Source organism: Mus musculus, chromosome 7, assembly GCF_000001635.26.
Source record: "Mus musculus strain C57BL/6J chromosome 7, GRCm38.p6 C57BL/6J".
In the NCBI taxonomy this organism is placed as follows: domain Eukaryota; kingdom Metazoa; phylum Chordata; class Mammalia; order Rodentia; family Muridae; genus Mus; species Mus musculus.
Window position 1 is genome coordinate 140,135,577 of NC_000073.6, and position 26,433 is coordinate 140,162,009.

The 26,433-nt window shown below is 48.7% G+C and overlaps 2 protein-coding genes across 4 annotated transcripts; one reads left to right on the forward strand and one right to left on the reverse strand.

The window, feature by feature from the left end:
- The first annotated feature begins 1,987 nt into the window (after positions 1-1,987).
- On the forward strand, positions 1,988-15,210 carry Mtg1 (mitochondrial ribosome-associated GTPase 1). Of its 3 annotated transcripts, none has more exons than NM_199301.2 (11): positions 1,988-2,197; positions 2,743-2,807; positions 4,620-4,724; positions 8,162-8,242; positions 8,765-8,821; positions 9,054-9,144; positions 10,422-10,483; positions 11,235-11,331; positions 11,677-11,758; positions 14,172-14,284; positions 14,579-15,210. In NM_199301.2, the coding sequence occupies exons 1-11, from the start codon at positions 2,089-2,091 to the stop codon at positions 14,695-14,697; spliced, it is 981 nt and encodes a 326-aa protein (NP_955005.2). In that variant the 5' UTR covers positions 1,988-2,088; the 3' UTR covers positions 14,698-15,210. The 3 variants fall into 3 exon arrangements, with proteins under 3 accessions (NP_955005.2, XP_030098195.1, XP_006536233.1); XM_030242335.1 differs by lacking the exon at positions 1,988-2,197 and adding an exon at positions 2,201-2,271 and having other exon boundaries at positions 14,579-15,039; XM_006536170.1 differs by lacking the exon at positions 1,988-2,197 and adding an exon at positions 2,278-2,477 and having other exon boundaries at positions 14,579-15,039.
- Positions 15,052-19,083, reverse strand: Sprn (shadow of prion protein). The gene is made up of 2 exons (NM_183147.2): positions 18,973-19,083; positions 15,052-18,096 (listed from the first exon to the last, which is right to left on the reverse strand). Exon 2 carries the CDS (start codon positions 18,079-18,081, stop codon positions 17,638-17,640), a length of 444 nt encoding a protein of 147 aa, NP_898970.1. The 5' UTR covers positions 18,082-18,096; positions 18,973-19,083; the 3' UTR covers positions 15,052-17,637.
- Positions 19,084-26,433: the final 7,350 nt, after the last annotated feature.

The window sequence follows — 26,433 nt, forward strand, 5'->3', positions numbered from 1 at the left end:
TTTACTGTAGTCTACAGCTTGAGGACTGAGAAAGCACAGATCTTTCAAGGGCAAAAGTCTTTGTTGTTGACACTCAGGGACACATTTCAGTTTTCAGAGGAGTGACTTTGCGGGACGGGGGACAGGCTTGCCAGGAGGATCTGAGCTGCTAGGGATGGGTTGGGGCTCTTCCATGATGGAGACTGCCTTGACAGACCTAGGACTTTAAACTTACAATCTGGGCACATCCCCTCACTGGACTCCCCCATTTTCCTTTTGAGACAACATCTCACTCTGACCCAGGCTGGCTTTGAAATTTCTATTCTGCCTCAGTCTCACAAGGGCTGGGCTTATAGTATGTGCCTGTCTGGAGGCCTGGGGGTGATAGTAGTACTGGGTATCAAACCCAAGGCTTCCTGCATTCAAGGCAACCATTATAACATTGAGTTACATGTCAACCCCTTTTATTTGAGATAGTGTCTCTCTTAGGGTAGTTTCTAATGCCTGGCTTCCCCTGGCCTCTATCATCCTTAGCTGGTATCACAGGCCTGTTCTACCAGGAGCAGCTGGATTTGCATTTAGTCTTACAACTATGAAGCCCACTTCACTCTCATTGTATTAATGGGAATGTAGTCGGTATTTATAACAGTTACATTAAAATGTCACACTTGAAAATGGAGGCATTACAGGTGTGTGTGTGTGTGTGTGTGTGTGTGTGTGTGTGTAACACTTGAAAGTTCTAAGGCAGGCCCGGGAACTGATAGGGGACAACTCAATTTCCTTACATTGATTTATATGAGTATACGAGGGAGAAAGACGACTTTTTTTAGACTGCCTCATGAAGCTCAGGCTGACCCTGAGTTCCTGACCCTCTTGCCTCAAATCTCTCATATGCTAGGATTACTGGTGTGTGCTGTCACACCTGCCTGAGTTTTGGTAGCGTAGGCTACAAAGTGAGATATTGTCTCAAAAGGAAGAAAAATGTGCCTAGATTTTAAGTTTAAATTTCTAGGCCAATTTCCCACCATGGAGAAGCCACATCTTCATTGCCAGCAGCCCAATTTCTTCTGGCTTCCCTATGAAACCCTAGAATCTTGGGCATGCTAGGCCAGGCCAGCTTGTTATCCTCCATGCTATATATCCTCAAACCTGAAAGATTTGGAATATAGTGAAAAATCTCCAGATTGGGACTGGAGAGATGGCTTGGAGGTTAAGAATGATTGCTGCTATTGCACAGGACTGAAGTTCAATTCTCAGCACCCAGTCAAACAACTCAAAAGCCCCTGTAATTCCAGGTCCAGAGGATCCACTGGCTTCTGGGCGTATCCGCTAACACATGGCATACACAGACACTTCAAATAAAAATATAAAGGGCCCCCAATGGAGGAGCTAGAGAAAGCACCCAAGGAACTAAAGGGAACTGCAACCCTATAGGTGGAACAACAATATGAACTAACTAGTACCCCGGAGCTCTTGTCTCTAGCTGCATATGTATCAAAAGATGGCCCAGTAGGCCATCACTGGAAAGAGAGGCCCATTAGACTTGCAAACTTTATATGCCCCAGTACAGGGGAACGCCAGGGCAAAAAAAGGGGAGTGGGAAGGTGGGTATGGGGAACTTTTGGGATAGCATTGGAAATGTAAATGAGGAAAATACCTATTAAAAATGAGAAAAAATATAAATAAATGAAATTGAGTCTTTTTGTTGTTGTTTTTCTCTGTCTTACCATGTAGCACTGGCTCTGGAATCCACCAGGCTGGTCTCAAGCACACTGAGAGCCACTTACTGGCCTCTGCCTCTGGTGCTGGGGATAAAAAGTGTGCGCAACCACAACATAAGAGCAAATATAATATTTTATATATATATATCGTCTTTCCAAAAGAAAAAAAAGGAGACTATCTTCAAATCCCTGAAAAGAACCTCACATAAGCTCAGGAATCCTGAGAATGGAGCACTACCGGGCCAACCCCGTGCCCCTGCTTATCCCAGAGTGCTCGAGTCAGGCGCATGCGCAGTCGCGCACGGAACCCAGGCGCGCCGGAACCCTGTGAGCAGATCCAGGCCCTGGCGGAGGCGGTCCGACTGCGAACTCTTCCGACACCAGTGACATGAGGCTGTGGCCGCAGGCATGGGGTGCCGTCCGGGGCGCTTGGCGCGAGTGCTTCCCTCTGCAAGGTCACGATGTAGCACGCTGGTTCCCCGGCCACATGGCCAAGGGTGAGGCCAGCATGGGCTGCAGGCGGCACGGGCGCCGGTCCTGGCGGTTCCTTGGTTCGCCTTCCTGGCATCGGGTTGGAGAGCTGTTTTGTGCTTGATACTTTTGAGACGCACTGAGTGGTCCCTTTAAGTCACATGCAAGCTGATGTCTGAGTTTATAGGTCACAACTTGGCCCCAGGCAGCTGTAGACGTAGTGCGGTCCTAGGCTGCTGTTTGCTGTGGTCTTGGCTGCCGCAGCCATGCGAGATTATAGTGTGTGGCAGAAAAGGCGCCGGGAGTGTGAGTGGACAGGTGGCAGTTGCGGTGCGGAGCCTCAGTGTTTCTGTGCAGTGAGGGTATTAAGTCCGCACAGTATCAGGAACTTCCTGATTAAGACCATCTTGTGTGAAATGTACCTTCCAGAACCATCGGGGCACCGTGGAACGTGGCTCAGAATGCTGCCTCCTTTAACCCTGTGTGCACTGATGGTTCTCAGATGTATTCCCCTAGGAGAACTTAAACTTGCCCCCTTTGGCTGTTTCCTTAGTGCCCCTCTATTTTCTAGGACTAAAGAAGATGCAGAGCAGTCTGAAGTCGGTGGATTGTGTTATCGAGGTTCATGACGCCAGGATATCCTTTTACGCTGTAGAGGGGAGCACCTCTGCTCGACTGTAAAGGCAGCAGCAGGATGCTTTCCTGGTTCCTCTCCATCTCCTTCAGACAGTTTAGTCTGCTCTGCCTCTGGTCCATCATTATGTCTACAGCTGCGACAGCTTCTTTTGTAATTACTGGGACATAAAGCAGTGTTTTCCAATTCTCATTACACATTAGAGTTCCCGGGAGGCTTTTACATCAATAGCTAGGGCCCTTTTAGATCAGAATCTCCCTCGTGGGGTCTAGGCTGGTGTTTTTATTTTTAGGCTCCCATCTGATATCTCTCCCCCCCCCCCCCCCCCAGACAGGGTTTCTCTTTATAGCCCTGGCTGTCCTGGAACTCACTCTGTAGACCAGGCTGACCTTGAACTCAGAAATCCGCCTGCCTCTGCCTCCCAAGTGCTGGGATTAAAGGCGTGTGCCACTACGCCCGGCCCATCTGATATCTTATTTGTCTCAGCCTCTTGTTTACTTTGATATTTTTAGGGGTAAATTATGAAACCGGAGATGAAATGATCCTACTAACCTGTCCTTTCCTCTTGTCCTTAATTGAAGAATTGGCAAGTTACAATCATGTCTACTGGCAGGTGCTTCTCAGACTGTTTGTTGCATTTAAGCTGTGTTTGGTTTCTGTTGGCATGTGAGTTTTTCATCCTGCTTACTTAGCCTTAGAAGAGCGTGGGGATGCCAGACCACCAGGCCCCTGGAACAGCAGCTGGTGGTGGGCGTGGGGACCTGCTGCCACTGGTGGTAGTCTCTGGAAATAGTCATGGAGAATAGGAACTATTTCAGCCTTCAGAGAACTTCAGGAACTTTAGCAATAATACATCTGGTGTATTTGTTTTAGGCTATACATGTCTACTCATCTAATATCACCTGCTGCCAGATGTGACCACCACCACCACCACCACCACCGCCAACCACCACTATTGACATAGGGTCTAACACTGTAGTCTTGACTGGCCTGAAGCTCACTATGTAGACCAGGATGACCTGGAACTCACATAGATCTGTGTGCAAGGAGTAAAGTTGTGTCCACCATTCCTCCCAATATTTGATTATTTAAAAAGTAAAACTTTGTTATTTTCAGCATGTATGATGAGAGAACTGTCCTCCTTCAGTCTCTGGAACACTTAACTGAATCTAGGATGTGGCAGGAGGTCTGTGCTGGGTAGCGGTTTCTGTAGCATCTTAGGACAGGAGCCTGGAGACTTGGGTTTGTGAATGGATTGGTCAGCTGTGAAAGAGGGACTATCTAGATGGAGGTAGCAGCTTAACTGGGTGCCAGATGGGACAGGCAGAGGCCTTAGGATCCTTGTACCAGATCCTACTGGGAGGGCTGAAGGGGCAGAAGCCCCATTCTGCCTATGTCACATGGTGGAGTCCCACATCAGACTGGGATAGCTGAGGATAGCTGTGGGCAGCAGCATCTCCAGTGAGGATGGGTGGTGTTTGAGGTTATCTGGGTGGGATTTCACAGGAGTCACCATTTCTTAAATGTTCGGGCCATTTCACTTTCAATTTAAATTCCTTGGGATCCAAACAATGGCTTCTCTTCGAACTTTGGTTTTATTCTTTTCACCATCTGCTTGAGAAGTTAGGTGACAGTCCCTTCCCTAAATCACACCCTTCACAAGCTGCAACATGAGGGTTGGCCTCCCAAGTCTGGGGGCAGGAAGATGGGTTGTATGGTTGCACTTGCTCTGAGATGGGCTTCTTTGTTTGTATCTCCTGGTGGACTAGCCACTGGTAAACTCTGTAGGGATTATGCCTTAACATCATCAGCACATCCCATTTTCAGGTCGAAACCCTCTGTTCCAAGAGCTGCTTGGTCTGAAACCGCATCTGCTTGTCCTCAACAAAATGGACTTGGCAGATCTTACAGAGCAGCAGGTGAGCTCCTTCTCACAGATGCCAGCAGCAACGTGACAGAGCCACAGACACAGAGGAGTTCTGTGATGCCCCCGGGGAGGCTGTAACTTAAAACAACTTCTGGCTTTGATGGAGGCGTCTGGCCTGGCTTTTTAGCAACAGCTGATTCCCTCAGTATGAAAGTATCACCTAAGTGCTCACGATGGGCACACCTCCTGTGGGAAGTGGGTTGGTGTGCTGTGGGACCTCTGGGGACCACTACAGCCACTTTGTACCCTCAACCTTTCTGATGGATGCTCTGTCCACCTTGTCCCATGTAGGCACATGTGACCACTGAAGCAAAGGGGGCTGATTACATTTTACTTAGCTCTAACTAATTGGGAGATTCGCAAGGTTAATGTATGTAGCCCTGGTCACCGTTGGTGTAGCCCGGAGTTCATTTGTGGTAGCTGCAGTGTCCCTAGCTGACTATGTACCCAGCCTGATCTCAGGTTTTCTGCTGCTAGTTGCTTTCTGCACACTTGTGTTCCAGAAATTGGAAGGGCTGGGTATGGGACTGGGATATGAAAAGCCCAAAGTACCCAACAGTGTCTAGCGCAGTGGTTCTCAACTTCCCAATGCTGTGACTCTTTAATACAGTTTTGTTGATATTTTATAACTGTAATTTTGCTACTGTTATGAGTTGTGAATATCTGTGTTTTGTGACTGTCTTAGGCAGCACCTGGGAAAGGGTCGTTCATTCGAACCTCAAAGGGGTCGAGATTCACAGGTTGAGAACCAATGCTCTAAATTCAGGCAGAATTGGGTCACAGGGCAGTGTATTTTCTACACAGCCTGCAAGTAAAAAATGACAGCCAGGAATGGATTTGAAGTCTTGGCTTTACTTTTTATCACTGTGCTGTCAAATTCTTTGGAAAGGGGGATGACAGGGCCTTGAATTCAAGCCAGATTTTAGAAAGTTGCTAGCTTGTTAGTGACACAGAAATTTTTTCCTTTACTGAAGAGCTGCAGCTCTTAGGGAAAGGTCAGGAGGCTCTCCAAGGCGGTTGCCAGGGCAGCACCTTCCTCCAGGCTTAGATCGACAGCGCTGCTTGTCTGTCTCGCGAGTATCTCGGTCTTGCATCGTTTGTTTGTTTGTTTGTTTGCTTTTATCTTTAAGTGCCTTCCCCTGGTTTTTATTAATCGAGATTCTAGCTGTTTAGGAATTGCTTCAGTGCGTCAAAGCACGACTTTACAGACTGGTGTACGCTGCCCTCTACTGGGCAGGCAAAGGTGAGCCGAGTACCAGGCTTTTGAAGGCCCTTAGACTCCACCCCCACGGTCTGTACTAGAGGGACGTTTGAGTACATTTTCTTGGATAACAGAGATCAGTCTCTGTCATGGCTAGTACCGATTCTATTTCCCTCCAAGATTTAATTAATTAATTACTTTATTTATTTATTTAGTGTATGAGTGTTTTCCATGTTTATATGTATGTATGTATGTATGTATGTGCAATATACATGTGTGCCGGGTGCTCGCAGGGGCCAGAAGAGGGTGTTGGATCCCCTGAAACTGGAATCGTGATTTGTATGAGTGCTGGGAACCAAACTTGCAAGAGCATGAAAGTGCTCTTAACCTTTCAGCCCCCGACTCCCCCCCCCAAGTATCTTAATTGTATCATATGTGACAAATAACTCAAAATATATTAAACTGACAGCATTAATGAATTACTTTTTGCTTATTTAAGCATTTAATATGCTTTGTGGTTAGTGATGACCAAACACAATCATGACTTTCAACGCATATTGATAGATGTGAATATAAACGATGTATACTGATTATACTGACTATTAAACGTAATGACTTTGTGCCAGCTCTAATGTTCTCTTGTCACTACTTATTTTCTATAATAAGATCGAGCTCAATATCATCTCAGTCTACAGTAAAGTCCCACGCTGGATGTCATGGTACACGCTTTTTTTGCTAAAACGTGGGCAGAGGCAGGCAGATCTCTATGAGATCCAGGACAGCTTGGTCTACATAGTGAATTCCAGGCCAGCCAAGGCTACATAGTGAAAGCCTGTTTCAGTTTCCCCTCCTCTTCCCAAGGGAGTCTTATATGATACAGCACGTGAAAGTGACGGATTCCTCAGAGAAGCCAGCACCTGTGAGCTTGGTGCTGAAGAGGCCGAAGTGACCTGGTTCAGTCCGCTTTGTCCCCAGAAGCACTGAGGTCCCTGTGAGCAGGCCATGCCCCCCTGGTGTTCACCCTGGCAGAGCCTGAGGCACACATACAGCACAGCTAGGTCTGCCCGAGGGCTCTTCCCCCTGCTCTCTCCTCAGAGCCCTTTCCTTGTGCTTGCTGGCACCCACGTCTTGTTGCCGGGCTCCTAGAGTTAGGGCTGATGCAGAGCAGAGAGCACCTGCAGTGTCCTTTCAAGCTTAGAGCCTTACCTAACTTCTTACCTGTTTTTGAGACAGGGTCTCACTCTGTAAGACTTGCTGGCCTGGAACATGTTGTGTCGGGACAGGGGTGACGTCAACTCACAGAGATCCACCCGTGTCTGCCTTCTGAGTGCTGGGATTAAAGGCAGGTGCCACCTGGCCAACCAGATTACTTTTTAAAAACCATGCTTTTTTTTTACATTTATTATTCATTTACTTGTGTGTGTGTGTGTGTGCGTGTGTGTGTGCGTGTGTGTGTGTGCGTGCGTGCGTGCGTGTGCGCGTGCGTGCGTGTGTGCGTGTGTGTGTGCCATGGCATACAGGTTGAGGTCAGAGGACAACTTGGAGGTGTCAGTTCTTTCCTTCTACTCTCTAGGCCTGGGCATTGAACTCAGGTTGTCAGGCTTAGCATCAAGCGCCTTTACCAGCCATCTCACTGGCCCCAAGCTCAGAACCTTGAGTTTTATATATCACACCATATGTGTGTGTGTGTATGTGTAAATAATGTATATATATATACATACATGTGTATATATGTGTATATGTTTGAATGTTTACTTGCTGTTGTTTGTTAATCTTTGTTTTTATTTTTTGGTAAATGGGTGTTTTGCCTGCTTCTATGTTTATGCACCACACTTATGCAGTGCCTGTGGAGGCCAGAAGAAGGCATTGAATGCCCTGGGACTGGAGTTATAGATTATTGTTAGCTGCCAGGAGGGTACCGGGAATCAAACTGGTCCTCTGGAAGAGTAGCCGGTGCTCTTAACTGCTGAGCCATCTCTCCTGCCCTGATCTCCTGACCCGCCCCCCCCCCCCCAACTCTCTCTCTCTCTCTCTCTCTCTCTCTCTCTCTCTCTCTCACACACACACACACACACACACACTTTAATTTTTAATTTATTTTAGACAGGGTCTTTCTGTGTAGTACTGGGATTAAAGGCATATACCACCACGTCTGAATGTCATACCATTCATATTTAATTTAGTATTTAAATTTAATTTAGTATTTAAAATAGAAATGTATCTTTCAGAAAATTGTCCAGCGCTTAGAAGAAAAAGGCCTGAGCAACGTTCTCTTCACGAACTGTGTGAAAGATGAAAACATCAAGCAGGTTGGTAAGGCTCTGTGCACGTTAGCTGCTAAACAGTCGGGATGAGATCCTGGATCTGGCTTCAGCTGCCCAGGGATGCAGGATCTGCAGGGCAGGATGCTGCCTGTCTCCTCTGTGTGTGCTCACAGTCTGAGGGAGTGTTGAGGGAGTCTGCTGGGGTTCTAAGTAATTAATGAGAGCCTCTTGCAGAACCCGGTAGCTTATTTTCCTGTTTGTTTTGATGGATCCCCATGAGTTGATGTGTGGAATGTCTACTAGGTGGTTATAGTTGCTGTAGAAGAGCCCTCCTGAGGTAGCCACACTCCTGGGTTGTGTGTGGGTTGGGTTGGGAGTGGGTGGATGAATTCCAATTAGCTGACTGTTGGACAGGTGGATACCCATGATCGGGATGAGTAATGAGGTGTGTGTGAGGTCTCTACCCTCCTAAGCGAGGGGTCAGTAAGGACAGGCTCTCTGACCCTGTTATTTGTAAGTGGGTTGATGAGGGATGCATGACCAAAAGATGTGGCCTGTTTGTTGCAGATTGTCCCAAAAGTCATGGAACTGATCAGGTGCAGCTACCGCTACCATCGAGCCGAGGTTGGTTGGGTGCAGAGCTGGGGTGGGTATGTGGAGTTACCCAGTCCCTTCCTACCTGCCGTTCTGAGCCTTCTTTAATACAGAAGACTGGGCTGTGTCCCAGCCAGGACCCAGCCTTTGTTTTTACTGTTCTTTAGTGGGAAATGCTGGTCTTTGTGTTGATGTCCCTTTCCTCTGGGCTGTGGTTTCATAACCTGGGTTGGATAAAGTTGAAACTCTTCTGCTTCCACAGACCCCAGAATACTGCATCATGGTGGTCGGTGTCCCCAATGTAGGCAAATCCTCCCTCATCAACTCCCTGAGGCGGCAGCACCTCAGGACAGGTAGGCAGTCTCTGCTGTGCTGACTTCCATTCCTAGAGGGCACTGTGGAAGAGTGAGGTCAGCCCTATGTTGCTTTGTGGCGTTCCTTCCATAGCTCATGGCCTGCTCTGTCCGCTAAAAGGACAGTTCATGGTCTGATGGTGAACAGCCCTTGGCTACACAGTGTGTACTTATGTGCTTTCACATGCTCTTGGTAGTGTATGTATTTTAGACTTTGGGATAAATTTATATTGCCTTCATTTTTTTTGTACTAATAGTATAGTCTTTATTAATTATTTTCTTTTTTCTTTTGTTTTACAAAGCCAGATATGGTAGCACATGCCTTTAACCCAGCTCTTGGGAGGCAGAGACAGAGAGGCAGAGGCCCTGTCTGCAAAATACAATACAAGACTACAACAACAAAATCCATTTATAGTGTAAAGGCCAAGAGCTTTAAATCATGTTGTATCACTTTAGAAAGGAGCTGTTGGGGTATTAATTGCAGAGCTGTCACAGTCATTTAATTTTTAAGTGTTGTTTCCTTTAAGTGCGCATCTTCTCTGTTTAGAGGCATTAAGTTTGTTTATAGGGTTGTGCCGGCATCCCCACTATCCACACTTTAAACCACCTGAGACCGAAGCTCCAAGCACAGCATCCTGTTCTCTGCCCCAGTGCCTGGCAGCCCTGTTCTATCTCAGTCCAACTGTGTCAATAGAGTGCTGGTGCTGGCTTGTCTCAGTAGAATGTTCTAGGTTTGGTTATGTTGGGATTTTATCAGCAGTTCCTTCCTCCTTAGGTCCAAGTTATTCTGCTGTCTACTCTGTCCTTATTCCTCTGGTCATCTATGATGGACACTTTTATCCTTTTATTTCTGTGATGGTTTGACAGTGAATAGTTAGCTTCCCAGGGGTACATGGGCTAGGTCCACGCCAGGCAACCACAGTGTTGGATCAGGGATGGTGCTGGCCTGCCTGCTGTGGGTAGTGCTGTAGAGTAGGGGAGTCCAGGAGAGGCTTTGAGGTGGAGGAGTAGCTCTGGCATGACCTTGGCACTAGGGTGGGAAGTGAGCTGCACTGGGAAGTGAGCTCTGGGCATTTGTCAGCCCTTGGCCACTGTGCCTAGCTCTTGAAAACCCTTGCCATGTGTTCTTTGAGACTGAGTAAGGAACAAATTATAATTTGACAAACTTACGAGGTCTGGGTTTCCAATCTGCTCGTGGGATATGTTAGTGAAATACCTTTCATTCCTTGTTTCATTGCTGTATGCACAGATTTGATGGACATTTTGTGTCTTTTCAGGAAAAGCTGCCAGAGTGGGAGGTGAGCCAGGAATCACAAGAGCTGTGACATCCAGAATCCAGGTGGGGTCCCTGGTAGCTGAGGCCAGAGTTCTGTCCAGAGCTTTGCAGGCTCTGCCGAGTCTGGCTCCAGTGAGCACAGCATTGGCTGTGATCTGACCGCCATCCTTTCTCTCCCTTCATGTTCCCACCAGTGCTGCTGCCCTGTGGAAGTCCATCAGAAAGGCAGCCTTCTTCCCAGAGCCACACTTATGCATTCCCTTTTATTTTCATGTTCCCACCAGTGCTGCTGCCCTGTGGAAATCCATCAGAAAGGCAGCCTTCTTCCCAGAGCCACACTTATGCATTCCCTTTTATTTTCATGTTCCCACCAGTGCTGCTGCCCTGTGGAAATCCATCAGAAAGGCAGCCTTCTTCCCAGAGCCACACTTATGCATTCCCTTTTATTTTCATGTTCCCACCAGTGCTTCTGCCCCTGTGGAAATCCATCAGAAAGGCAGCCTTCTTCCCAGAGCCACACTTATGCATTCCCTTTTATTTTCATGTTCCCACCAGTGCTTCTGCCCCTGTGGAAATCCATCAGAAAGGCAGCCTTCTTCCCAGAGCCACACTTATGCATTCCCTTTTATTTTCATGGACCTCAGACTTGTAGTTCTTCAAATTAAGCAGAAATTATACCCTATGGGGATTCTATACCTCAGTGCAAAAGCCAACCTATGTGGTGGGTTTATCCAGAGGCCTGCCTCAGAGTCTCAGGCAATGATTTGGCTGTTGGGCACAGGCTGCCTGACTTGACCCACCTTCTGCTGCACAGGTATGTGAGCGTCCACTGGTATTCTTGCTGGATACTCCTGGGGTGCTGGCTCCTCGGATTGAAAGCGTGGAGACAGGCCTGAAGCTGGCCCTGTGTGGTAAGCCTCTGCCCCACTGCTGACCTTGACTGTTCCCTCGGTAGAAGGACTTGTTGCTCCCTCTTCCCTTCCTGATACCAGATGCTCTGCACAGTTTTGAAAGGGCGACTAGCTCCCAGCATGCATGTGCTGGCTGCCATTCTGCCCTGCAGTAGGGGTAGACAGAGAGTCCGTGCTGGACAACCAAGCCACATGCCATAGAGGAAGAAGGCCAACACTGTGAGCTGACCTGCTGGGAGGCTCCTTAAGCTTGAGGCCTTCTGCCTTCAACTAGGAGGCATTCAGGCTTGGTGGGGCATAGATGCCTACTGTACCATGGGCTTCCATTAGCTGCGTGTCTTGCAGGAACTGTGTTGGACCACCTTGTTGGGGAAGAGACCATGGCCGATTATCTCCTTTACACCCTCAACAGGCATGGGCTCTTTGGGTGAGTGGCAGTGTCTATGGGGGGCTGTAGTTCCCTTCTTGCTCATGCTGTCTAGGTATGGTTTTAGAAATATGTCATTAAGTTATTATATAATTTACATATTATTACAAGTGTGTGATTTGATAAGTTTTGATATGTGACCACATCATATTGTCACCCAAGGCAGCGGACATTCTGCTGGGTGTGGTGGTCCATGTCCCAGATCCTAGTACGTGTGATACTGAGAGAGGGGGATCATAAGTCTGGGACTGGCTGGGCTGCATATGTAGCATGGCCCTTGTTCACTTTGTCGCTTCCCTAAGCCCCTGTGGGTGAGTGGAGAAGATGAGAATTCTGTCAGTGACGTTGTACAGGATGCCTCCCCACCCCCAACTTCCCCTCCTGGGCAGCACAAGCGTCCCGAGCCTCCCAGGCTCTGCATTCCTTTTGATGGCTCAGCTCGTTGTCTATCACCCAGACATCTGCACTTGGTTTATCTGTTCACCCTGGCGGACATGGGGTGTGTGTAGTCCTTGGCTGCTATAAACAAAGCTTCTGGAGACGTTCATGTGGGTTTCTCCTTGTCTTGGGTAGAATGCAGGAGAAGGTCGGAGCCACTCGAGAATGGTGAGCTTTAGCTTCCTACAGGATGCTGAGCCGTTCTCCAGAGCATTGGCCTGTGCCGTGCACCGCCTAGCAGAGAACAGGGCTCCACACTCTCCCGCATCCTCTTTACACTTGTGGCTCGTCTTTTATACTTTTGGGTTTAATTGTTTTATTTAATGTTTATGAAGTTTGCTTGCCTGCCTGCATGTCTTTACAGCATATGCATGCAGCACCTGTAGAGGAGAGCATCACATGTCCTAGACCTGGCATTATAGACCGTTGTGAGCAGTCACGGGGATGCTGAGAGACTTACCCAGGTCCTCTGCGAGAGCCTCCAAGCCATGTCTCAGCCCTGGCCAGTTTTAACTTTAGCCTCACAGTCTGCAGGGTTTGGTGCATATTCCTACTAGTGTGATGCAGTCTTAACTTTAGCCTCACAGTCTGCAGGGTTTGGTGCATATTCCTACTAGTGTGATGCTGAGCATCTTTTCCTGTATCTATGGGGCCATCAATGTATCTTCTCTGAGAAAATGTCTGTTAAATATTTTTCTCCTTTAAAAATTTTATTTTGGGGCTGGAGAGATGACTCAGCAGTTAAGAGCATGGACTGCTCTTCCAGAGGTTCTGAGTTCAATTCCCAGCAACCACATGGTGGCTCACAACCATCTGTAATGAGATCTGATGCCCGCTTCTGGCATGTCTGCAGAGAGTGACACTGTACTCAGATACACTAAATAAATAAATCTTTTTAAAAAAGTGAAATAAAAATTTTATTTTATGTGTATGGGTATTTTACCTGGTGCCCATGGAGGCCAGAAAAGGGTGTCCAGTCCCCTGAAACTGGTATTATAGCCATCATGTGGGCACTGGGAATTGAACCCAATTTCTCTGGAAGCACAGTAAGTACTCTTAACCATTGAGCCATCTCTCTAGACCACCATCCCTTTTTGTTTTTGGTTTTTGAGACAGGGTCTCTCCACATGGCCCAGGCTTTTCACAAAGATCTGTCTGCCTCTGCCTCCTGCATTTGAGATTAAAGGCATGCACCACCATATTCGGCCTCCTCTCTGTCTCTCTGTCTCTGCCTCTGTCTCCCGATGCTGGGGATTGAACCTGGGACTGAATATAGTAAGTATATGTTCCACTGCTGAGCTGCCTCCCAACCCATTTTCTTATCTTTAAGTTGCACCGTGAGGGATAAGGTCTATACAAAGTTTTTCAGGAGTCTAGGCCTTGCCTTTTCTTCTGTTCACACTGTATTCTTAGTTTTGGATTCTGGTTTAGTAAGAATATACTTCATAATGGTGCTGCTTCATACCTAGAGCTATGCCTAGCCTGAGGCCATAGAGGTTTGTTTTCTTCTTGAAGAGTGGCAGCTTAGGCATCACATTTAGGTGTATGACTGCCTCTGCCATGTATCAACATATGCCTAGTGTATGGCACAACTATGAAGTTCTTAGTTTTGCACATGGATGACTGGCTGTCCAGAAAATTTTGTTGAAGACTTTTCCTCACTAAATTGTCCTTCTGCCTTTGCTGGGAATCCATTTTGTCTCTGTCTGTTTGTGGACACTTCTGTCCTGTACTGTCTTGGTGAGGGATTGGTCACTTTTGACTGGGTGTCAGGCATTTGAATTTTACACTGATAGGTGATTAAGTCCTTATGTTTCTGTAAGAATCTGTGAGCCTTGTTCTAGAGCACTAAATTGCCTGGAAGCAATTTGGTCTTCCCAGGAACCCAGGCGCTGGCTCATCTGAGGTGTGGGTGAGTGTGACTCCTTCTCAGGCTCGGAGCCTCACAAGTCTGACCTGAGCTATGGGCTTCCAGGTATGTGCAGCACTATGCCCTGGCCAGCGCCTGTGACCAAATAGAGTGGGTGCTGAAGAACGTGGCTATCAAGCTGAGGAAGACGCGGAAAGTGAAGGTTCTCACAGGCACAGGTGAGTGTGGCTGCACGGTATGGTATGAGGCCCTTACTCTGCCTTCTGTTGGGGACAGGAGTGAGACACAGAAGGAAACCTGTGGGCAGGACACTGTGGAAGTTTCTAGGGTGGAAGGACCTTGTAGTTTAGGCTTTGGAGGGTGGTCCTAGCTCTGGACAGTGCTGGGTGGCTATGATGCTTGTGTTCTTTCTGAACATGCCCTGGTCCCTAGATTTCAGGGGGTGGCCCTAGTGGTCTCTCAGGGCCGGGCTGTCTTAGGGGCCCCTTTCTCATCAGATCCTCTGTCCTCAGGTAATGTCAATGTTATCCAGCCTGATTATGCCATGGCAGCCCGAGACTTCCTCCGGACCTTCCGCAGTGGGCTGTTGGGCCAGGTGATGCTGGACCGTGACATTATACCTGCTTGCTGATGACGTTAACCCCTGGACTGGCTGGCTGGAGTATGGTCTCCTGCATAGTCCATGTGACTGCAGCTGGAGTGTTTAATGCTTAGGACTGTTCCTCCAGTTCAGAAGCTCTCTGTGCTGGTAACTGAGGCTCAGGCCCCAGCTCCAAAGGGCGCTATGTTCTCTTGTCTATCAGAGCCTGGTCAGTCCTGGTTACTACCATGAGACCCCAGGAGTGCTGTGTATGTGGCTTGGTCAGGAGGTTTTCTCCATCTCAAGTAAGAGACAAATGCTATCTCAGAGGAGTCTAAGTTATAATCTGTAATTTAAAATAAAATGGGTTAAAAGGCCCACTTTAAAAAAAAATCTCTCTCTGGCTTCTCTTATTTTACTTTATTTATTTTTTTGTCATTTTCAGACAAAGTTTCATCATGTGGCTTGGGCTGGTCTCAAACACATTCCTTCTGCCTTAGCCTCTTGAGTGCTGGAATTATACAGGTGTGTGCCATGACAACCGATTAAAAGACCTATTTTCTGATGGCGTTTTCATTGTGCACTTAGTATGGTGAGCCCATAAGTTAAATCTCCTTCTATCAATGAATGCTGAGGAGTGGTAGATTAGAGGCCTGGGGTTCCTAAGTCAGATTCTCAAGTGTCTCAAAGTCCTGCAATGAGGGAAAAGCCTGTTACCAGCAGAGGGCTTTATTTCACAAGGAACTCTTCACTGATAAAGTGCACAGACACGGACAGGAGGTCTGCAGCAGAGAAGTCCAGGAATGTCATCTCCCCTTGCACTTCAGGGCCTGTACCTCAGGAGGCCTGCTGCTGTAGCTCAACTTTGTACAGGCCAAGAGGATCACTGGAAGGGGCTCACAGTCTAGCCATTGAAACCATGGTGGCTGCAGGGGCGGTGCAGAGGGCATGTACCAGCATGGTTGACCTCCAAATACCTGTAGGCACCTAGAAGATGTTGCTGCCAGCAGCTTGCTGTCTAAAAAGAAAAGGCAAGGGGTTGGTCGATACAGATAGGAAGTGCTGTTGGGCCAGGGGGCTATCCCTGCTCAGGAGTTTTAGTCTCTTCTGTTCGGTATTGACCTGAGCTTTCCATAGTTGCTTGAACCAGTACTTGGATGCTCAATAGGCTCTCTGCTTCTTGTGGATGGCTGATAGCAGGGGTAGCCTCCCACTGTTGCCTTTTGCTGTGGCTGCAGTATTATAAGTCTCTTCTGAGATTCTCCCTCAGCATCTATAGTTCCTGCTAGTGGAGAAGGTATTTAAAGATGTGTGGCTGTGCCAGATGCTAAACACGCTGGAGAAGTCAGATTGGTGAATGTAAAATAATCATCGAAAGGTGATGTGTTCATAATGCCACAATACCCAGAACTAACACATGGTACTCTGTGGTACACAAAGGTCTGGTCCACATAGTCCATCCTCATGGGTGTTGGACAAGTTGAAGGGGCTCTGGTGGTTCTCCCTATACCAGACTTGACGCATCAGCACCTGCCTTTGAGGACCTTAGTGGGCTTGGCCCTTAGCTTGCTGGTCTTGGTGGTTTTGAGCTTGGTCTATTAGAGACATAGGAGCATCTGGGCTGACTGTGCCTGTGAGCACCGGCAGTGAGAATAGAAGTTGCAGGGAGTTGTATCCTGCAACCTGTTGGTCAAGAAAATGCTTGGCTAGGGCCCTGCCAATAGCTTTGAAACCTATACACTAGCCAGAGGTATGCTGAGCTAGCATATATTGACTGAATCCCAAGACCCAACACTCCATGTGGCAAAGATGTGCTAGTGGGTCCCTGGAACAGCAAGAAGCCAGTCTGCTTAAAGGTAGATTCTTGTGAGGATTATAGAGTACCTCTCTAAGGCCACTCAGCACATCAGCTCTGTTCTCAGGATGTATATGGATGGTCAGAGAGAGCTAGTAGCATTAACCCACGCTCACAACCTGCTGAGGCTGGTTCTTCTGTCTGCTAGCTTTGTTCTGGCACAGTGGGGCTGTAGATCTGCTGCCCCTTCCACTGTTCAGTTTGCCAGCTGTCAGCTGTGCCATGCTCTGTCTCACCTCCCCACCCCAACCCCGTCCAACCGTTTCCAAGGGAGGGGTCTCCCAACATAAAATGCTGCTATCTACTGGAACTATGGGAATCTTGCAGTTTGGGTTATATACAAAGAAGGCCCCAGCAGGATTGGTATTATATCCAAGTGACCCTCACTCATGACCCTTAAGCTCAAGCAGAATGGAATGTTTTTGAAAGTGTATTCAAAACCTCTACCCTCAGTGGATTTTAGGACCAAGTGGCTTCAAGTGGAAACCCTTCTGACACAAGGTCTCTTAGGCAGTCTGCCAGGAAGAAACATACTACTTGGCTTTGGTAGCATGTTGTAGGAGGAGCATGGTGGGCGTCCTGGGATGGTTATTTTACTGCTCTGGATGTTTTCTGAGCTATGACATCATTGGGACCTGCTCTGGGCAGGTGGTTAGCACCTGACATTTCTCACACTGCAGTCTAAGTGAATGCTCTCTTCATCAACTATAAGTCCCTCTGGTTCCATGGGAGGCTCAAGGTCTTTGGGGGCTTTAGTGGCAGAATCAGACGGGCCCACCCAAGGATGGCCTCTTCTTGGCGGTCAGCATTGTTCATGTCCTCGTGTCAGGGTGGGCAAGCAGACAGGCATGCCTGCTTGGGCAGTTCTGGAGAGTCAAGGGCAGCCTGCCTCTCTGGTAGTAGGGCTGTTAGTTCCTGCCAGAGTGGAAGACTGGGAAACTGGGATGGGCAAGAGAGTAAACTACATCCACAAATTGCAAGAGGCCTTGTGGGCCCAGAATGGCCAGACTCTTCTCTGGGCTGGGGAATCATAGTTAGCAAAATGAAGTTACCCCCTGGGCAGGAGGCCATTAGGGTGGGCCCTAGGGGCCTTAAGACAGGCTAGGAGCTAGACCTGGGATGGAGTTTAGCCTGGTCTAAGGCCGAAGCAGTTCTAGGGCACCAAGGGTGCCGCCCAGAAGCAGACAAATACGTGGGCTGTGCACGGACCCTGAGCCGGAAGTCCAGGCCCAGTAGCTGTAGACTCCTCGGTCGGTTCCGTTGCCTCCCATTGCCCCATTCTCATCGTCCTCCAGGCCTAGCTCTCCAGGCCCTGAGGTCCTCCTCCAGCCAGAGCCGGTAGCAAGGCCCGCAGCCACACCCGCTGCAGCCCCTGCTGCTGCCCCTGCAGCCGCCACGCGCAGAGAGGAGCCGTAGCGGGGCGCCGGCCTTACGCGTACTCTTGATGCCCCGCGTGCACCTCCGCGCACCCCCCGGGCACTGCCTCGAGCGCCTCCGCGGCCGCCCTTGGCGGAACAGCTGTCACAGAGGAAGGCGGCGGCCAGCAGCAGAGCCCAGCACGTGGCAGCAGTCCAGTTCATCCTACTGGGCAGAATCTGCGAGAAGAGGGTGGAAGGGGCTTCAGCTTCTGTGCAGGGGTGGAGCGTGGTTTAGGACCAGGGCAAGAGGGTATCAGGGCTTGGGAATAGGCTCATCTGGACCTGGGGACACCTACTTCAGCCTCTGGTTTTGTGGTAATCCGATAGAGGGCTCCCAGCATCTTGGAGGACAGTGGGCTCAGGGTTGGGGAAGGGGTTCTTTAAACTCCAGCATCAGGACTTTGGTTTTGGGTTCCTGCTGTATAACCAGGTGGAGATGGGGTGGTGGGGAAAGGGTTTCACTACAGGGCGGCCGTTTTACTATTGTGGTAGGGTGGAGATGGGTCCCAGAATGGGGTTTGTGGAGCTCCTACAGTGGGGCTCAGGCCTGGGGGGGGGGGGGCACAAATCCCCCGCTCTGCACACGAGTCTCTGGAAGGGGATGGATTAGTGGATTAGGATTCTAGTTTGGAATGGAGAGCCTTCAATACCCCCAGATTATGGTTAGAATGGACAGCCTTGTGACTTTTGCTCTGGCATCTGGATCTCCTGATGCCTTAAGAGATAGTCTTTCAGCCAGTGGCTGCGGCTGAATGCACTGGGTGAGGGTGGGGGTCAGAATCCAGATCAGCGATTCCTTGCAACGCAAACAACTAGCGATGGGTGAACCGCCCAGCAGGCCCAGACCCTAGGTAATTACGTCTCTTCCCCGCTCCAGCTCCACCCTTTTTGGGTTTGCCCAGGCCAGTAGCCTGGACAGGTAAACCGATCAGGATGGGTTCTGGCTGGCTGTGGACCAGCCATCTCGGTGGCGGCAGCTCCATCCTCCTCAGGTCCTCTCTCCCCTCCCCCTCCCTCCCAGCATCACTGGGTTCATCCACCTCCCCTACTTACTGGTCACAAGCCTAGGTCGGATGAGCGATTTAGGGGCCGTGACCGGCCAAGCGGAAAGGTGCGGCAGCGAGGACCCTTTTCCTTAGGCAGAGCTCACGACTGGATTTTGCTGAAGCCTCCGCCTGAAGATTAGGGGCGGGCAGCCGCGGAGGCTCAGCCCCGGGAGACGTGAAGGGAGGAGATACTGAAAGCTCAGAAAAGCACAGCCACAGCCCTTCTCGTTGCCCGGCCCCCATCCTCGCTGCACTGCACACAGCACCCTCTCATCCCATCCCCCCATCTTCCCATCCCCGCCACAGCCCTGCCCAATCTCTCTTTCCCCTATGGCCACTAGCCCCAGCCCCCAGGATAGACAGTGTGTTTTTGTTCCAGTAGGTCCAGCGTTTTTGTTCATGGCCTCTTCCTCTCCATTCTCCCTACCTGCCCACCGCATCGATTCTTACGGTTCTTATGAATTATCTACCTCCTCTCCCATTCTTCTGATGGAACCTCAGCTCCACTTACTCCTCTTCGCCAGCCATAAGGACCACTGGGCTGACTTTCTAGGCGCGTAGTGTAGGGCTTCCAACATCCTGCCAGATGGCTCTCCTGGAAGTTTGATGTACAGCCATGAGGATCCCAATAGCACTAGACCTTTGTTGATCTGACCTTCCTGAACCTTCTGAAAATAGACCCCTGGAGACCCAGCCCCCCTTTATTTTCAAGCTGACTGGTTGCAGTGCCTCCATGCTTTTGTAGGGTAAGTTTAACCTAGCTCCAGACAGCCACAACGTTTTTCATCTGTGCCAGGCTTGCTTTCCAAGGCCCAAGATTACAGTCGGAGCGGTCGGGAGCTTCCCTGTCCTGGCTGAGGCCTGGTATGGAGCCTCATGGGTTGGGGCAAGACCTGGGGAGGAAGGGGGTGGTTACTGTATGGAGTTCTTCTCATTGAAGCCACTGTGCTTTTGAGCTTTCTTTTATCGTGAAGTTGAAAGCACCCTCCTCCCCAGCCAAAGGCTGGTGGATGCCCCCATTTAGTTTAGGCAGGGAGAGCTCCCAGGTGCTCCTTCACTTCCCTGCTTCATGTTAAAATGTGAAGAGCAAATATGGTGTCTTAGACATTCAAGGCCCACTGCAAAACACAAGCATAAGGCAAAGGTATAAAAACCTAACCCAAGAGGTTTGAGGACCCAGAGGGAAACTTAAAATAGTAACAAGGTATAAAAACCTAACCCAAGAGGTTTGAGAACCCAGAGGGAAATTTACAACAGTAACAAGGTATAAAAACCTAACCTAAGAGGTTTGAGAATCCAGAGGGAAACTTACAACAGTAACACACACACACACACACACACACACACACACACACACACACACACACACACTCACACATACACATTCACACATACACTCACACACACTCATACACACACACATACTCACACACACACTCACATACACACACACTCACACATACACTCATACACACACACTCACACACACACACACACTCACACATACACATTCACACATACACTCACACACACTCATACACACACACACATACTCACACACACACTCACATACACACACACACTCACACATACACTCATACACACACACACATACACACTCACATACACACACTCACACACACACACACTCAGAATTACCAGAGCAGAGCACACACTATGTTTATAGCTAAAAAGAATACAAACAATTAGAAAGGTGTTTTCTCATCAAAACATTTTTGTTCCTGGAAAAAGGAAGAGATGCATTGAGTTACAAAGCCAAGGCCATATCCTGCAAGAGCCAAAGACTGTGAAGGGAAAGGAGATCAATCTAGGCATTCTAAAACCCGAGGGCTGCTCCAAAGAGAGCAGAAGATCAAACACAGTAGGAAACACAAAGGCATGGTCATTTCCCACTGGGCCAGGCTGCAAGGAGCCCATGGAGGCAAGAATAGCATTTAGGACTTGATATTTTAATAGACACAGAAGCTCTTAAAATATTAGCAAAAAAAAAATGCCATTGGGGCATTAGGAAGTGTTATTGCAGAGTCAAAATATGCCAACACATGCTCCTGCTTGATGGACTAAGGAAGAAAAATAGGCATAATTGTCTCAGAAGAAGGAGACAAAACATTTGATCCCCCAACCCCATTTATAGGGATGGGGGGTGCTAGAAAACTAACCTTGGAAGTGAATTATTTACTTGCGATAGTAGTTAAAAACACTGCTCAATCCAGAGGATCCACATCAGGCAGCTCACGATCTCCTGTAACTCTAGCGCTGAGGGATCTAACACCCTCTTCTGGCCTCTGTGGGCATTTGTACACATATGTACACATATACACTTGCATGTACACACACACACACACACACACACACACACACACACACACACACACACACACACACACCTTAAAGAAAGGGGAAGGGGAATGTCCTGATTTCTTTTTTTAAAAGAGGACAAGGTTCTCATCCTTTCAGGGGTCAGTCATATGGAGAGCAATGAAAGATGCTGACCTCTGCTGGCCAGCTCTTCTGAGGCCACCTGGGCTCATCATCCAGTGAGAGTGGAGGTTGTATGGGCTGGGTGCTGTATGTCTTAACTGTATGACCTTGGTTGTGTTTGCTTAGCTAACTAGAGCTTCTGTCAGCTACCCTGCATCCCAGGATAGGGCAGACTACAAACTTGGCACCAGATGGTCCTAGTTTCCTGCATTTTCAGATGCCTGGCTGTGGGGTGGGGAAGCCCCATGGGGATGCAGCCTTCTGAACATGTCCCACTCTTCAAGGCCTCCAGTTTCCCACAACTCAGCTCCCTATCTAGTGACATAAAGTGCCCCTATTCCTCTGGGTGCTCTTTAGTAGCTTCCCTGATTGACAGCTCCAACCCAGAAGCGACTGCCATTTCTCTCTTTAACTTAAAGTAACTCCCCATCTTGTGGGACTCTGCTTGTGATTCAGCTTTTCCTCTGGAGCTAGACCAGCCCTCCAGAGTAGCACTCAATGTCCAAGCCAACCTTTTTTGGAGTTCTTGGAGATGGGATAATCATGCCAAGGACTTTTGACTGTTAAAGTGGCAGACTCAGTCCCACCCCAGATGGCTTCTCACCACTGCATCATGTTGCATATGCTGTTCAGACCCAGCAGTCCCGAATTTGAGTTTGACTGCAGTTCTGCTCAGCACTGACCAGTGTTAATCGTTTTTGGACTCTCTCTCTCTCTCTCTCTCTCTCTCTCTCTCCACCCTTCCTACTTGTGCGTCTGGGAGTATTCCCTGATAGGTTATTTATTCCATGCTGGTGAAAGGAGTCAATTTAAGCCAGATTAAATTGTATTAAAGGCAGGTTTATTGGGAAACTGTTCTTGGGCAAGTTTACTAGCCCTGGCGATTGAGACCAGAGGAGTCACCATGGGAAAGGATGGTTGGTGGGGGGGAAGAGAAAGAGAAAGGGTATGGTTATAGAGAGGAGAGGGGAGAGGGGAGAGAAAGGAGAGGGGAGAAAGGAGAGGGGAGAAGGGAGAGGGGAGAGGAGAGAGGGGAGAGAGGGGAGAGGAAAAGAGAAGGGAGAAGGGAGAGGGGAAAAGGGAGAGGGGAGAGGGAAGGAAAGGGGACAGGGGAGAGGGAAGGAGAGGGGAGAGGGGAGAGAGAAGAGGGGAAAGGAGAGGGGAGAGGGGAGGGGGAGAGGGGAGAGGGGAGGGAGAGGGGAGACGGAAGGAAAGGGGAGAGAGGGGGGAGAGGGGAGAGAGCGGAGAGAGAAGAGGGGAAAGGAGAGGGGAGAGGGGAGAGAGGGGAGAGGAGAGGAGGGGAGAGGAGAGGAGGGGAAAGGAGAGGGGAGAGGGGGGGGAGGAGAGGAGAGGAGGGGGAGAGGAGAGGAGGGGAGAAGGGAGAGGGGAGGAGAGGAGAGAAGAAAAAGGGGAGGGGAGAGAGAGAAGAAAGAATATATATATCTGGATTATATAGGAAGGAGCCTCTAGGGGAAGGGCAGTCAGCTCCTGGGCTGGAAAGTTCAAGGTTGGGGGCAGGGTATGCCAGTCAGGGACTGAGGGATACTGGAAGAACCTGGAGGCAAGGTCTGCTTTGATGTATAAAATATTCACGTCAGTCCCTTGTTCTGGGTCTGAAACCAAGCATTCCCCATGTGGAGGTGGTCTTTCTCCATGCTTTGGTGCCTAAATTATTTATTCTTAGAAACTTCAGTGCATGCCTGCCAACCTCTCCTGAGGGTGTCTGTTTTTCAGCTGTCCTGCCCTGTTCTTAGAGGTGCCAGCTATTGGTGCTGTTGGTCCATCTTCTCTGGACACTGCTAAGAACTTCATGCATCTTTGACTCACATGTTCCCGGAAGGTTCCATTTCCCGCATGGAACTCGTTGTGTAGATCAGGCTAGCCTTGAGTTTATAGAGATCCTCTTGCTGCTGCCTCTCAAGTGCTGGGATTAAAGGTGTGTGCCACCACGCCCAGTTTGTCCTATGAATTTTGATACCTCAAGAGTAAGATCTGCTCTGCATTCATCAGTTTCCCTCTGCGCCCTCCCCAGGATGTCTTTAGAGGCACTTGTAGAAGCTGAGTCATTCCCATTTGTATCCTAATCCCAAACACCTCAGAATGTGGCTGTATTCCACAATAGCATCCTCATTTAAGGAAGTGACAGGGTCATTAGAACCATGCTCCAAGGAGATGATGTGACAGATTGTACAGAGAGAAGAACTGACATGTGAGGGTATGATATCCTTAAGTCAAGAAAGGGGAGCTTGCCAAGTAGTAGGCTGGGCTGGCTGGCTAGTGAGTCTCAGGCACGTGCCTGTCTCTACCTCCCCAGCACTGAGATTACAGGCATGTATTACCATGCTTGGCTTTTTTTTTTTTTTTTTTTAAATGTGGGCTTTGGGGATTAAATTTATGTTTGCAAGGCAAGTACCTTCCTGACTAAGCAGCCTAACCAGTCCCATCGTGGTTCTAGTAATTAAGCTGTCACATGTAAACATATGTTCCCCGGGGTTTAGCAGGCTCCTTTAGCAAATTAGCAGAACCTAAGTAACGGATCATGGAAAGCCTCGCTTGTAGTTGTTTCATGAGAAATACAGATAATACAGATAAGTACACGAGAACTCCCAGGACTTGGAGCTGGCCTCTGAATTAGGCAGGGCTGTCAGGCATTCAGCTAAGCCATGTAAGAATGGTGCTAACTCCGAGCAGTCAGCGTCAGAGTTTAACTGAGTTAGAAGACCCCGCCTTGCATTAGCTGCAGAACTGCCTGATTGGTGAATGGGGACACTGCCCTACACATTTGGTCACAAGTGCATTCTGTGATGATTGACAATTATGAGAAAGAGTTTTTTCTTTTTACTTTCTTTCTTTTTCTTTTTCTTTCTTTTTTTAACCTAGAAAAGGAACAAAATCGTAGAATGAACAAAATAAAACGAAATACACCCCCAAAAAATTCCAGACATAGTTGGAGACTTGGAAACCTGGAAGACTGGGGAAAAAGTCCAGAAAAGGGAGTCTCTAGTTCAGCATGTGAGGCAACAGGGGCTATAGTGAGAAGGTCTGACACACACGTAGTTTTGGAGCAAGCAAAGAGGAGACTGAGGCAGGTGCAGAATTTGAGAAAGCCATGGCTGATATATTTCACAAATTGATGACAGTGTGAGCCACAAGTTCTGGAAGCATTGCAGACACCAAAGGCAGCAGATACAAAGAGAAACACACGAAAGACAGTTACAAACCAGGCAGGAAAAGCTCAAAGCTTACGGAAGTGGAAGACACACAGGTTACCTACAAAGTATAAACATGGTTGACTGCAGAGTTCTTAACAGAGCTTCTGGTGTGGCAGAAGTGTGGTTTGTGCAGTCCCTGCCTGGACCGCAGTCAGGAGCAGAGAGACAGTGGTTGTGGGATAGTTTTGGGCACTGTGTATTTGAATGCTGACTTCTGTACCCAGAGACCTGGGTGCAGTCCAGAGTTTTGGTATTGTTATCATTATGAAACATTTCCTGACTCAGCATTTTGTCAGCCATTGTTCGCCATCATCTTCTGATTGGTCAGTAAAGAGGCAATTAGCCTATAGCTGGGCAGGGGAGAAAAAGTCAGGACTTGTGAGCCCAGAGAAAGCCACAGCGAGGGTCTCAGTGAGTAGCCATCAGGACACAGATGAAGAAGGAGGCCAGGGTAAAACCAAGATGGCCAAGATGGCCATCTGGCTGGGAAGTGGCTGGGAAGTAGTCTAAGGGCAGCAGAGTCAGGTTAGAATAGATCAGAATCTGCCCAGCTATCGTGCCCGAAGCTCACCAATAAATATAAAGTCTCTGTGTCATTATTCAGGAACAAGGGAGGGTGTAAAAAAAATCCCTATACTTTTACAGTGAGTAGATCAAAAAACAAGCACAGGAACAAAGCATGCATCACACAGACACCGAAAGGAAGATGACATGGCTGTATTAAACCAAAGCAGAACCCAAGCTTTCAGTGTTGAGGCAGACACAGTGCCAGAGATGGAGGGTACTTCTTAATGATTAAATGTATGAGTTATTACGTTTATGAGTTATGGTTACATTTATGAGTGACAAGACAATCCTAAATGTGCATGCACCTTGGTGGAACTTCACAAGTACAAGGTAAAACATTAAAGCCCAGGCTGTAAAAACAACACAAAATATTTGCACAGACTTGAAGTATCTGTTAAATGCTTCCAAAGACACAAGTGAAACTCACCATTCCAGGTGACTGCCATGAAGAAAAGGACAACCACAAAACCAAGAAAGAACTTGGCCTGGGTAACAGTGACAGCCACCAGGAAGGGAAATGCTTGCCCTACGGTTTCTGCCCTGATGTCTCACAAAAGAAAGCAAAAGCAGGCGTGTGCATGTCCCTTACTCGTCGGACCCACCGAGCTTCACAGGAGAGGATGTTATCAGCCATCCTTGCATTTGTGAGAAGGGGGCGTGCTCAATGGTGCTGCCTGGACTTGCTGGCATCCTTCCACTTGGCTCAAGAGTCCTTGATCTCTCCTCTGAGCGGACTGTCTTAGGGTCTAAGCTCAGAAGATGAGATGTCATGGGAAGAAGGCCAACCCCAGGGCCTCAGAAGTGAGGCTTGCAAGACTGGTCAGGAAAAGGGCATAAAGTGCCCCTCAGTGCTGAGGGAAGTGGTGGTAGACAGGGAGCTGCCTGGGGATTCAGCTTCAGTAGAGACTGAAAATTTCAGGACAAAGGGCCTGCCTGGGCTGCTAACAAAAGCAGCTATCCCTGGGTTGGGGCTGAGTTTTCTGGGAGAGCCTAGAGTCTCTAGGTCTTGGTCACTTCTTCTTGTTTGATGCTGGCTAATAGTCACATGTGCCTTTGGGTATTCTAACTTGTGGGGAAAGGAGGGACTTGTCATCATGGAAGAGGAAGAAGAAGAGCACAGCCTCTGTTGGCTGGTGGGGCATCTCTGTGAGCTGAGCAGAGGGACCCACAGTTCCAGCAACTGGCAT